The sequence below is a fragment of the Staurois parvus genome, unplaced genomic scaffold (genome assembly GCF_062004578.1).
Source record: "Staurois parvus isolate SC_StPar_1 unplaced genomic scaffold, SC_StPar_1.0 ptg000264l, whole genome shotgun sequence".
NCBI lineage: Eukaryota > Metazoa > Chordata > Amphibia > Anura > Ranidae > Staurois > Staurois parvus.
The window spans coordinates 14,358,264-14,371,924 of NW_028318060.1; the positions used below are offsets into that span (position 1 = coordinate 14,358,264).

At 40.3% G+C, this 13,661-nt stretch overlaps 1 protein-coding gene across 1 annotated transcript in view; it reads right to left on the reverse strand.

Moving 5' to 3' along the window:
- Positions 1-2,541: 2,541 nt before the first annotated feature.
- PHIP (PHIP subunit of CUL4-Ring ligase complex) overlaps positions 2,542-13,661 on the reverse strand; it is a gene marked incomplete at its 5' end in the record, with an annotated part of 124,164 nt that continues 113,044 nt past the window's right edge. The window contains 4 exons of the mRNA XM_089681311.1: positions 2,542-5,419; positions 8,716-8,886; positions 10,389-10,651; positions 10,832-10,995. Of these exons, the coding sequence (XP_089537437.1) occupies positions 4,668-5,419; positions 8,716-8,886; positions 10,389-10,651; positions 10,832-10,995 (1,350 nt within the window). The remainder of the gene's footprint in view (positions 5,420-8,715; positions 8,887-10,388; positions 10,652-10,831; positions 10,996-13,661) is intronic.

Here is a 13,661-nt window from a genome sequence, read left to right on the forward strand (position 1 = left end):
TAACTCAAAGGCATATACATTATATTGCCAAAAGTATTGGGACACCCCTTCAAATCATTGGATTCAGGTGTTCCAATCGCCTCTATGGCCACAGATGTATAAAATGAAGCACCTAGGCATGCAGACTGCTTCTACAAACATTCGTGAAAGAATGGGGTCGCTCTCAGGAGCTCAGTGAATTCAAGCGTGGTACCACGATAGGTTGCCACCTGTGCAATAAGTCCATCCAAGAAATTTCCTTGCTACTGAATATTCCACGGCCAACTGTTAGTGGTATTTTAACAAAGTGGAAGCAACTGGGAACAACAGCAACTCAGCCACGAAATGCTAGGCCACGTAAAATGACAGAGTTGGGTCAGCGCATGCTGAAACACACAATGTGCAAAGACACCAACTGAGTCAATAGCTAAAGACCTCCAAACTTCATGTGGCCTTCAGATTAGCACAACAGTGCGTAGAAAACTTCATGGAATGGGTTTCCATGGCTGAACAACTGCATCCAAGCATTAAATCACCAAGTGCAATGCAAAGCGTCGAATGCAGTGGTGTAAAGCACGCTGCCACTGGACTCTAGAGCAGTGGAGACGTGTTCTCTGGAGTGACAAATCATGCTTCTCTGTCTGGCAATCTGGGGGATTATGGTGTGGGGTTGTTTTTCAGGGGTTGGGCTTGGCCCCTTAGTTCCAGTGAAGGGAACTCTTAAAGCAACAGCAGACCAAGACATTTTGGACAATTTCATGCTCCCAACTTTGTGGGAACAGTTTGGGGATGGCCCCTTCCTGACATGACTGCGCACCAGTGCACAAAGCAAGGTCCATAAAGACATGGATAGGTGAGTTTGGGGTGGAGGAATGTGACTGGCCTGCACAGAGTCCTGACCTCAACCCGGTAGAACCTTTGGTATGAATTAGAGCAGATATTTCAAGCCAGGACTTCTCGTCCGACATCAGTGCCTGACCTCACAAATGCGCTTCTGGAAGAACGGTCAGACATTCCCATAGACACACTTTAAACCTTGTGGACAGCCTTCTCAGAAGAGTTGAAGCTGTTATAGCTGCAAAGGGTGGGCCAACTCAATATTGAACCCTAAGGACTAAGACTGGGATGCCATTAAAGTTCATGAGCGTGTAAAGTTAGGTGTCCCAATACGTTTGGCAATATAGTGTAGACATTGATTATTTAAGTAAAACACAGACATTCTTGGATTTGTTGGTATTTTTCAAGAATTATTATACTGCAAGAATATATTTAAAGTAGTATACACAGATAAAACGCCTAAATATTGTAGACAGCATTCTCAGAAGAGTTGAAGCTGTTTTATAGCTACAACTCAATACTGAACCCTACGGACTAAAACAGAGATGCCAAGTTCATGTGCATATAAAGCCAAGCCTCCCAATACTTTTGGCAATATAGTGTGTGCGAGTATGGCTCTATTAAACCCTATTGCAATGTATCTGTCAGTACAATCAAGAGATTAGCAGTCTCAAAAAAAAAAAAAAAAGTTAGTTGAGGGTCCACAGCACTCCCATACTGCTCCCTGACAGAGTTCCATAAAACCCCCTACAACTTACCGGCTACCTACCTGAAGTGATTTCTCCTGAAGTCCAGCAGAGCTACTGATTTTCCATATCTGGGTCTAGTTACAGATTCTAGGTAAAGGTCAATGGACCTAAAAAACATTTTTGATTTTAGATGTGCTTGAAAGGTCAATTGATGAGAAGTGAGAGAATAATGCACTATGTATATGGATTATATAGGTATGATCCAGAAGGGTTTCTTGTGTATTTATTTCAATCATCAATTAAAAAAACACACTAAAATGCATCAGAAGTATAAATGGTTAGGCAATTACATCATGAATAGACACATTACTTGTATCCTGGTATATTTTGAGTTTCAGGTCATCGACAGCTTCTTTGGCAGGGTAGTGAAGCTTGAGTGTGGCAGTACAGGTTAAAGTACTGGAACAGAATTATAACCTGTGTGTCAGCAAGCAGGTCATTTCACTATTTTGGATCCAGTCAGGTGCTGGTGGTTTGCCTCACCAACTACTCATATTTTACAGAGATTTCAGTGAGGAGATCCTCCAACTTTACATGTATGATTTCTTAATCCTCATGCTAAATTATGCTTACTGAAGTTAAAAGGAGACGCCATACAATAATCACGTGATAGGTATAACTGAAGTAAGTTGCAAAGATCAATTCAAAGGAGATATACAGTATATGAAGCCTGTGATGATTCAACCCATCACCATCCATCCAAAAGTGAAATAATTATCAGGTGAACACAGGTAATCTTAATTACTGTTGAGGCGATCCTGAGTGGAGTGATTTTAAAGGCAACATGCAATGATGAAACTATGGCACATTCACTATGGGCTTCACTAGTGTGTCATTGACCTAGATAAAGTTTGCCAGGGAAAGGTTTAGGATGAGCCTTAGACCCTTTAAATCTGCTCCTATAGTTTCATCCTAACAAGTCCCCTTCAAACAGAAATAAAAGTCACTGAAAGACATACAATATATAAGCAGAAAGTTGTGAAAAGAAATTTTAATAATTTTGTTTCCAGAGGAACATAATTGGTATGCTGCAATGAAGTGACTACACTGAGAAACGTATTGCTGTAGTGTTATAAACAATGTCTTGTCTTCAATGGCACTGAAACGTTTCATACATTCAGCTAAATGTTAGGATTTTATCATGGTAAACTTGGGAAAAAAGCACAACTGATGTTTTACTGAAAACATCTATTTACTTTGCTAGTGTGGTATGAACCAGAGACAGTATAAATGAAAATGTAACAGTGTGCATTAATATTACTGTAAAAACCATAGGTACATGAAAAATGACATGACCTTTACATAAACTACCCACCCTTCAGAATCAAACTAAAAGGTGGCATTTTCAAATTAGTTTTCAACTCTAGGGTTTTTATTAAAAAAAAAAAAAAAAAAGTTCTGATACCTGCATTATAAAGTTGTGTAAAACAGTGTTATTACACATACATGTATACACATATGTACATGCGTTATGTACACTTTACAGTTGAGCATCTTGGGAGAATATGTGGAACATTCAAACACATAAAAGGTAGTTTGCCAAATGAAACAATGTAATAACTCCAATCTTGCTACTGATTATTGCAATTAATTGCCAACATACCCCCAAAGATTATATATTTATTTTCAAATTCCATTCTCCCCCAACCTAAAATATCAAATATATAAATGTGCCTAGATTTGAATACAAATCTAGGCTGACCTTTGTATAAACAGCTAAACAGTCTGGGTTCCAAGTAGTGAAACCACTGCTGGTTCTTAACAGGAGTAAGAAGATGGGCTTTCTACTTTCTTATTGCAAGTGGGATGCCCCTTTAAGTATTAAGACTGATTCCATGTAAAGCGGACTATTCAATTTTATTTGGAAGCTGATGTATTCCAAGGACCCACAGACCTTTTTATATCTTTCAAGGCGAAATGAAATATTGAAATTTTATCTGAAGCCCAGTTATGGCCATTGCAAGCTCACTTACTTCATGCCAAACATAATTCTCACACTTTTTGCTGGGGTCTGCAATAACATAATTTAGCAGGAACATCAAACTGCTCATGCGACAGTAAAGATTGCAAATGGTGGGGCTGAATCAGCGTTGAATACAGAACTATGAACCCAGAAATGACTAACAAGCAAGTGGGTCCTCTATCACACCAGAGGGGGGCCTTGCCAAACTAGATTTAGTCTTTATAAAGAAAAAAAGGAGCAACACAATAATGGCAATAACCAGTGCTTCTAAACCTCACATTTGCTGGAAAGAAGAAAATAAAAAATTATATAGATTTTTTTTCACTTAAATGTACATTGTTACATTTTTTTTAAAACATAATTTTAAAATGTCTCTTAAAACAACCCTGCCACTTTTTTTTTTTTTTTTTTAATAAAAGTACCAAAATGGGATTAAGTGAGCACAGCTTACAATATCTCAAAAGCAATATACAAGTTGTTTTGTATGTCTTATGTACACAAAGATTGTGCGCTATTCTGATAAGCAGAAATCGTAGGCTTTGACTGCATTGAGTCTCAGTCTTTGGCACACTAATCTGAATTATTGATTGGTACTAGAATAGAGGTCTGCAAAATTAGACATAAATGAAATGCTTTCCAATGTGGATATATAAGTATATATAATTATATACCTGCTTACGTATATATAGGATATTTCACTGCCTATGTAAAAGATAATGTACAAAGCCTGGGACTAAAATTAGGTATTTCCTCCTGCAGAGATCAACATTTGGTAACTTATTTGTCCTTGCTGGTATTTCCCAGCTAGCTACCAAAGTTATGAAATGCTCCCAAACAGATGCCATTTTTGCATTTAGTATAATGTACCCACTTATGTCAGACATTATTAAACTACCATTAAAGGCTTTCTTAGTCTTATGCAGAGCCAAAGATTCATTTTCCTGCATCAATTTTTCAATTTAGTTAATCTGAGGACTACATATACTGAAATGCTTAAACCTAATCCATAGGCAATAAACACTTAAAAACACCAACCCCATGAAAAAAATCTTTCCTTCCCCTGGAAGGGTTTCCAATTCTTTATAGCAGCACAAAAGTAAGAGTACTTAAGTAGAGCTGCCTCAGAGTACAGCACATTTTTACCAGCCTATTAAATTGGCTTTAGCTTTCTCTGTTAATTTCCGTACCCTTCCTCTGCTTGAGGTTCCAAAAGTCAAAGAAGTGTCTTCAAACAACAGCTGCCTCTGTTCCTCCTCAGAGTCTTCTTCATTATAAAATGCAGTTCTCTTGCCCTGATTTCTAGTTCTCATTTGGGATTCAGAATGATTAAGGCCCTCAGTTGTCTCTCTGGATACATCCATTGATTCCTCAACCTTTTTACATTTACTTCTTGTTTGTATTTTGACAAGTTCCTGTTTCGCATTTTCTGGTACTGTCTGTGTTGGTAATGATTGTGATGGTGGTGGTGGTGGTGGTGGTGGAGGTGGTAGTGGAGGAGGAGCATTAATCTCTGTATGCTCAATTCTTATTTTTGGTTTTCTACCCCTCCGTTTTTTTGGTACCTCAATCTCATTCTTAACTTTCAGCTCTGCATTAGAGTTACAGCTGGATGAAGTCGGCTGCTCCTTTTTCTTTTTAACTGGGGAAACAGGTTGAGGTGTGACCTGGGGTACAATTTGCTGTTGATCATCGTTCCTGGGATATTTTGGCTTCCTTCCTCTTTTCTTGGGAACAACTTGAATGCTATTATTTTGGTCACCATTATTAGCGTTGTTCAGAACTATCTTCGGTTTGCGGCCAGGAGGGCGACCTCTCATTCCTGGCTTCTTGACCTGGCTGCTGTGCCCATTAACTTGAACACGTACTGGCAATACACCATCTTTTCTTTCAGCTGCAACACAGTGTAAAATATAAATTAAAGGCTTCGGTGTTTTGGAAAATCATTAATTAAACTGACCAGTAAAAAGAATAGGCACTATTACCGTTTCTTTTAAAACGGCCAGGCCTCTTAGCTCCAGATTTTAAAATTAGATACTGTACAATCATACAGTTGAAGTCTACAATTCCCAATTATGAAGAGATTCAGGTTACATAGTTTTAAGGTTGAATAAAGGCCCCAGTCAATTCAATCTGAGTGTGAATGTGTGTGTATGCGACTATGTCACTAATATTTTCCATATCCCTGTACATTGCACTCGCTAAGAAACACATCTAAAAAGTTATCTACACTCCCCACTGACACCACCAATTGTGGAAGAGAGTTCCACATCCTCATCAATTTAACAGTAAAAAAAACCCTTCGTAATTTAAGATCGAACGGTTTCTTATCCAACATCATTGTGGGCTGCATGTCTTCTTTAGAGAACTTACGTTAAAATAGTTTCCTCCCAATGCTATAATCCTCATTTAAAGATTTGAATATTGATAGAAACGCACCGCGAGTACCGAAACGATCGGTCAAGTGCTTGCGGATACAGAGTACCAATACTTTGCGGTGCAATTTGCGTCCATACAAAATGAATGGGTGCAAATCACACTGCAAAGAATAGCATGAGACTTGAAGAGGAATGTGGTGCGATTCGTGTCTGAATCGCATGCGGTTTCCCAACTGCACCTGTGTGAACCCAGGCTTGACCTAGCATGGGTTTAGAAAAGACCGCTGCGGGAAACCTCCCTGCACCGATCCCATACTGTCACACAATGAAAAGCCGCTTCACAGGTCTGGGGATTTAAAAATCCCTGTGGCTTTCTCTAGACTGCTTCTGATTGGACAGCCGTCTAGCCTGTACTGTCATCCCTGCAAAGAGAAGAGAAAGCCGCAGAGATTTCAAATGCAAGGAGGTTTCCCGCACTGCTCCTGTGTGAACCCAGGATATGACAAACCAGGTCACACAGGAGCGGTGGGGAAACTGCATGCGATTCAGACAGGAATCGCACCACATTCCTGTTCAAACTGCATGTTATTCTTTGCAGTGCGATTTGCACCTATTCATTTTGTAATGACGCAAATCACACCGCAAATATCGGTTTCTGGTAATGGGAGCACTTTCAAGAGTACTCGTGAAAATACTCTGTATCGACACCGGTGCATCCCTAGTGTACTGCGTTCATATCCCAACTTAAGCATCTCTTCTCCAGGAAGAATAAGGTTTGCAGTTGCTCCTCATAACCGAGGTCCTCCAGTTCCAGCATATCCTTCCTAAGCGTGGGTGGCCAGAACAGGACAGCATACTCAAGAGATGGCCGAACCATAGTTTTGTAAATTGGTAGTATAAAAGTTGTCTTGAGTAAATACAGTTTTACAGTTAATGCATGCAAATAGCCTGCTAGCCTTGCTTGCTGCAGCTTGAAATAACATGCTATTGCTGAGCCTGTGGTCTACCAGGACCCCCAGATCATTTTCCATCCTCAATTTCCCTACAGCATCTCCCCCACGCGAGTAACTTGCATTCATATTTTTAGCTCCCAAGTGCATTACTCTACATTTTCCAATATTAAACCTCATCTGCCACATAGCTGCCCTCCCCTCTATTTTAGTTAAGTTCTCTTGCAAAGTTGCTACATCTTGTTGCGACGGTATTGTCCTGCTTAGCTTTGTATCATCAGCAAACACTGAGAACGATTTATTCCAACTTTTATATCGTTTATAAACAAGTTACAACAGTACTGGTCCCAGGGTAGAGCCCTGGATTACCCCACTCAACTCCAGACCATTCTTAACCCCTTGACGCCGACGTAACACAAATATGCGGCCTCACGGACCTGGGCTTTTTTCCGTGGGGCCGCATATTTGCGTACCTGTCTTTGTGTTGGGAGCGCGCCCCTCAGCTCGCTCCCAGCACCGAGACCGCGGTGTCACTGAGAGCACCGAGTCCCGTTCTAACGATCGGGACCCGGGACTCCCGGTCCCGGGTCACATGATCGCTGTGATAGCCTCTGATTGGCTATCACAGTGATCAGTCACTGTGCAGCCTGGCCCCCTTGTTTTTTTTCTCTCTCTCTCTATGAATGGAGAAGAGAGATACATTGTATCTCTCGAACTCCTGTCAGAGAGAAGAAAAAAAAAGTTTGTAAAAAAGATAAATAAATAAATATTAAAAAAATAAAAAAAAATACCTAGATCAAGGTTTGATCTAGTTCAGTGCCAGGGTTAGTGTTTAGGTCAGGGTCAAGGTCAAAGGTCAAGGTCAGGATTTTAAAAAAAAATTGGTGTTAGTGTTAGTGTGTTTTAGGTAAAAAAAAAAAAAAAAAAAAAAATACAAAAACAAAATGCGCACTATGGTTTCTGGGCTGTACTACGGGTACAAACAACAAATAACATACACATATATGGTATCACTGCGATCGTCAAGAGCTGGAGAATTTATTTTGGGTTGCTCTTTGGTGGTAGGTTATGGTCATAACAAGAAAAACATAGCTAAATAAAAAAAAAAGGATTTTTTTTACTATTTTTGGCCAGTTTTCCTTCGGTAATAAAAAAAAAAAATCAGGAGATATCCAATACCATTTACCACCAAATGAAAGCCCAATTTGTTCTGAAAAAATCAAGGTATAATTCACCTGGATGTGCAAAGTAGTTGTGATGATATGTACAGTTTTGCTATCACATGTCAACGGTGCAGAATTGTGCTTAGGCCTTTAGATTTGTTTTACCCTTAGGCGTGAAGGGGTTAAAATATGCCAATTATTACCACCCTTTGGACATGCTCCTGTATCCAGTTTTCTATCCAGGTACATACGATCTAATCAACACCAAAATACCTTAATTTGTAAATTAAGCATTTATGGAGTATTGTATTCTATATAAAAAACCATGAACACTATTTCCATAGCCCTTCCTTTATCTAAATTACAACTTACCTCCTCATAGAATGTTAAAAGGATCTAACAGGTTGGTCTGACAAGAGCAGTCTTTCATAAATCTTATTAACCTAAGTTGTCACATGTGGTAACACTAAATAGCTTGTCATAAAATGTGATGTAATGTACTGTTCTAGGTTTAAATGAGAGATGTCATTGGTCAGCCTGCTTTCTCCCAAACTGTAGTGTATGACTGAGTCACCAAAAGTTGGCTTTATCAGTGGAATGGCAAGAATGAGGAACCCCCAAGACTAAATATTTTTCCACCATTTGAATGAACACTGAACATCCTTTTACATCATCAAGGCATGTACACATCATAACTACCTTGCTGTTGACTGCTCATCCCTTTCATCTTGCGTTTCAGAGGCTTCTCCTTTTCCAGGTTTTCTTTGGGCACGTTGTTCTTTCTAAGCTGGGTGGTTGTCATTGGCTGGCTGGTACTGCTTGGCGTACTCTGATTTCTAGGATGTTTAACTGAGTTTTCAACTATTGCTACTGAAGAAAGAAAAAAAAAAAAAAGGACAACATAAAAAACATATTGATTACATGTAAATTAACTCAGGGCTTAAATTTTCAAGTCCTGAGCTACTAGCCAGGCCTTAAGAGTTATCGCCACCAGTTGCCCCAGCCAACCCGTACGCTGCTACACCCTTAATTCCCCCCTAAACACGCCCTCGTAAATTTCATGAAATGGCACTGTTAAATGTTACCCGCATTACATCAGGGTCCCCAGAGTCCCCCCACATTACAGCAGGGCCTCCAATGTCCCCCTAAACACTCCATCATACTTAGACCATGCACCGTATACACCAATAATCTTTCACTCACAAAACCATAACTCTTCCAGGCATATCCTACCTACTATCCAACCCAGCAGTACCTCAAATGCCCCATACGCTACCACCCATAACCACATCATCCTGAACCTGACCAAACCACCCATACATATAGGTTTACATACAGACACACGCACACACAAACAGACACCTGTACACACACACACAGGCATGTACGTACACACACAGAAACATGTACACACACGCACAGAGACACATGTACATACACACAGACACATGTACATACACAGAAATGCACAGACACGTGTCAATACATACACAGACACACACGTACATGCACACAGACACATGTACAGATACACACAGACACATGTACATGCATACATAGACACACACAAATACATGTACATACACACACAGCCTTATAAAAAGTTGCAGTACTTTGTTACCTTCACTCACAGAGAAGGGTACTGCACTCTAGGGGGAGGAAGAGAGCACAGCACACACTCCTTCCTTTGCTTTCACTTTGCTCAAGTATTGAGCAGTCTGACGGCTTCCAGTGCCAACGACAGATTCGGCCCTGAGTTCCAAGCCTGCTCAGCAAGACGGCCCTGGGGACACACTCGCCCCCACCATAATTTTCACTCGCCAATGCGAGTAGGCAAGTGGAAATTTCAAGGCCTGAATTAACTTCTTCTAAAATACGCTTTACATAAACAGTACAATGCATGTACAGCACCATATAATCACGCTTATAAAAATTAGCCTTAACATGTTTATTAGCAGTAGATGCTTGTAATTCTTATTAACAAGAGGCTCTCAAAGCAATTCGCTTATTTATATTTGCAATCAGAGAAAATAAAATCAATGCTGCCCAAGGTTTCCTACCTTCTACGTCACCACGCTAACACTGAGTTCTATTACCATGCAGTTATGCATTTCCCACTAAAGAACAAGTAATCTCTGTTTTCCATTTTTTTTTTCCAAGATGACACTGGAGTTTCCAGCAGGCAATACCTTTCTGGGGCAGGGGAGTCTACCTCTTCTAGAGGCAGGGGCTTATATCCCACAGGTTGCCTCTGTCCTCCTATGAAAGTACAGAGAACTTAGATTTCACTGTGTAAGCTTTACACAAATGAGATGAGCCCAAATCAGCTACAGATACATATATGCATTTTAGAATACAAATTTACAACATACCTGCTTTCCCTGGAGTGGTAGAATTATTCAGTCTTGTTGTCATGGGTTTACACAAAGATGTGGATGGTTTATCAGCAGAGACTGGTTCTATAGAACGCCTGTAACTCCTTGTGCGTGCCAATGGACTGGATTCTGTTCCTTTGCCATTTGTTTGAGCAGTTGGCACCTTCTGAACTGCTGAACGTGGGCTAGGCAGTCCTGAAGGTGTTGGTGTGCTTTCCTGCTTTGGTTGGTGCTTCACATATTTTCTTTTTCTTTCAGGACTTTGATAAAAACATACATGGCATATTAAAAACACAAGTGAAAATATAAAATATTGCTACATAATGCTTTTGGAGCACATTTGTTTATGCTATGCTTAAAATATATGTAACAACACAAACACTAGATGTAATAAATGAATAAAAGGCCTTTTGGGTTACTAGAAACATATGCCAAATTACCTAGATGCTGCAGTGCTGCTGGAAGAGCTGCTCCGATTCCTTTTCTTCTTACGTTTGGGCATTGAGGTCCTCTGATGAAATGTGATGGCAGAACGATAATCTGTCAAAATTGTGCCTACACGCTCCTCAAAGAATGCAGATAAGCGCAAACTCATGCTATAAATCTATAAGAAAGATACAGCAGGAATTGTAATGATGCAGGATAACAAGCAATGATTGTCCTATTAATTGAACGTTTCTACTCATAAGACTTTTGTAAACCTCTAAACCAGAGGAAAACAGCATTTTTGTATGTATCATAAAATCCTTTTCTTGAATTGTATTGAAAAATATAGAAAGTTTTAACTATATAACCATGTTTTAGTGAAAAGGGAATAATGTTAGCAGTATTTCTCTGATCCCTGCTGGTTCTCTGTATCACTCTGGCATAGTGGCATTACTGATACCTACTACATACCTGTCACAGTCAGTGACTCTGTAGGCTTGGTTTTAAAAACAATCCTAAATCTATGATTTCCTGTGTAAAAGGAAAGTCCAAGGGAGTGGGCTAGATAGACAGAAAAACGAGGAGAGGAACTTCCATAGCTTTATCTGTGGTTTGATAGTGCATCAAACCACAGATATACCACAGTATGCATGCGTGCCTTATTTAGCCAACATTCCCTAGCTCATTGTCTTTGCAAAGAAATGATGCATAATGAACTGCTAATATATTTTGACAAAGTACGCACTGACCCAGACGGTAATACAACCTTCCAGTCCACTGGTTCTTCACAGAATCCAGAAGAGATCCTTGTACTGGCCCCAGTACAAGCTCTACCCCACTTTCTTCCAACCAACGAGGGACTCCACAGCCAGAGCAGGGAAACCCATAGCAGTTGATGATTTAGAACATGGTTTAACCACTTCCATACCAGGCACTTTTACCCCCCTTCGTGCTCAGGCCGATTTTCAGCTTTCAGCGCTGTCACACTTTGAATGACAATTGCACGGTCATGCAACACTGTAGCCATATGACATTTTAAAAAAAAAAATTCACACAAATAGAGCTTTCTTTTGGTGGTATTTAATCGCCAATGGGGGTTTTATTTTTTGTACTATAAACAAAAAAAAAAAAGAGCAAAACATTTGAAGAAAAAAAAGTTTTGTTTCAATTATAAAATTTAGCAAACAGGTAATTTTTCTCCTTCATTGTGTGTTGATGAGGCTGCACTGATAGGCAGCACTGATGGGTACTGATGAGGTGGCATGGACAGGCAGCACTGATGGGCACTGATGAGGTGGCATGGACAGGCAGCACTGATGGGCACTGATAGGCTGCACTGACGGGCGGAGCTGACTGACGGCACTGCTGGGCAGCACTGATAAGTGGCACTGCATGATCAGTGCCAATCTGCTTTGTGAAAGCTGCCAGTTATCAGCAGCACTTTCCTCACGCTGAAAGTGCTGCTGATAACCGGCAACTGTATTTATTCGGTGGTCTGCTGTGTCATTGGACAGAGCTGATCATGTGTTGAAAGGCTGTTGTGATTGGCCTTTTGCCTCATCATGTGATCAGCTGTGTCCGTAGGACACAGCGATCACATAGATCGTCGGATGCATGCAGGAGGGTGCGTTCTGGGAGGACGTCATATGAACCCTCCCAGAACTGGAGATCCACGCTGTAGTTGTCATTTGGCTACAGTATGGTAAGGATGTGGTTAAACATGAATGCACCATCACAGCCTCTTCTAAAATAATACCCACTGCAGACCTTTAGACAGGGTCCTCGTGCATTTAACTCAAGTTGCTACCGCTCTCAACCATGGCTAGAATACTCTGTAAAAAAAAATGCATGCTTTTGCGTCCTGTGTTGAAATTTGCGGCATTGAATGATAAAGATGTTTTTACCAAAAAATGATTTACTAACTGGAAAAGTAAATTGGAGAAGGACAAGGGATTAAACAAGCATGCATGTAGCCACTGCCATTTGCAAGTTTCTTCCTTGTGGGCTGAGATGATGAAGAGAGAGGCAGTAGGTGAGACTGTAGCCCACCTGCTGGGTCCAAACCAGCATAGAGAAAGTAGTTACATTCCTTGAATGAGTTGCCCCTTCGTGGGACCTCTGAGAGACCAGAATCTAGGAAATAAGATGATGTGTCTACAGGGCTGTTCCTGAAGCTAATTGAATTCAAATTACTAAAGGATGCCACACTCAGATGTAGTAAATGGTATATCACAAAAAACAAAATATACATCCCATATGTGCAAAATCAAGTAATTGAATTAAAAGTTGCAAGAAATAACAAATAAATATGAGAATGCTGACATAGCGGGGTTCTGTTTAAAGAGTGATGGGACATGGGAAAGGAGCAATATAGAGAACCTATCAATAATGTCAGTTATCAGTTTGTCCATAACTCTGTTCCTGAGGAACACCTGATTAGTTTGCTGGACCTGAGACAGTTAGATGCTGAGTACATCACAGCACGGATACTGAAACATCTCTCAGATGGGGGCTACAGTACTGACAACATAATCAGTCAGTGCTATGATGGTGCTTCTGTAATGAGGGAGGTGTTGCATGCAGGCATTGCTACAGAATAAGATTGCCTGACATCTACCTAACATTCACGGTTACAACCATAAGCTTCATCTTGGCAGTGATCAGGTTCACTCCACTCCTTGTTTAAATTCTCACTATATTACACAGCAATACAATGTGCCATCTCTGAAAAGACTGCTGGAATTACAGTAGACCAGTCACTATGACGTGGCCAGAGGTGTTTTGGAAAACCAGCATGCTATCTTGGATCTTCTCTCTGAGATTTCAGAGATTACTGTTGCATGA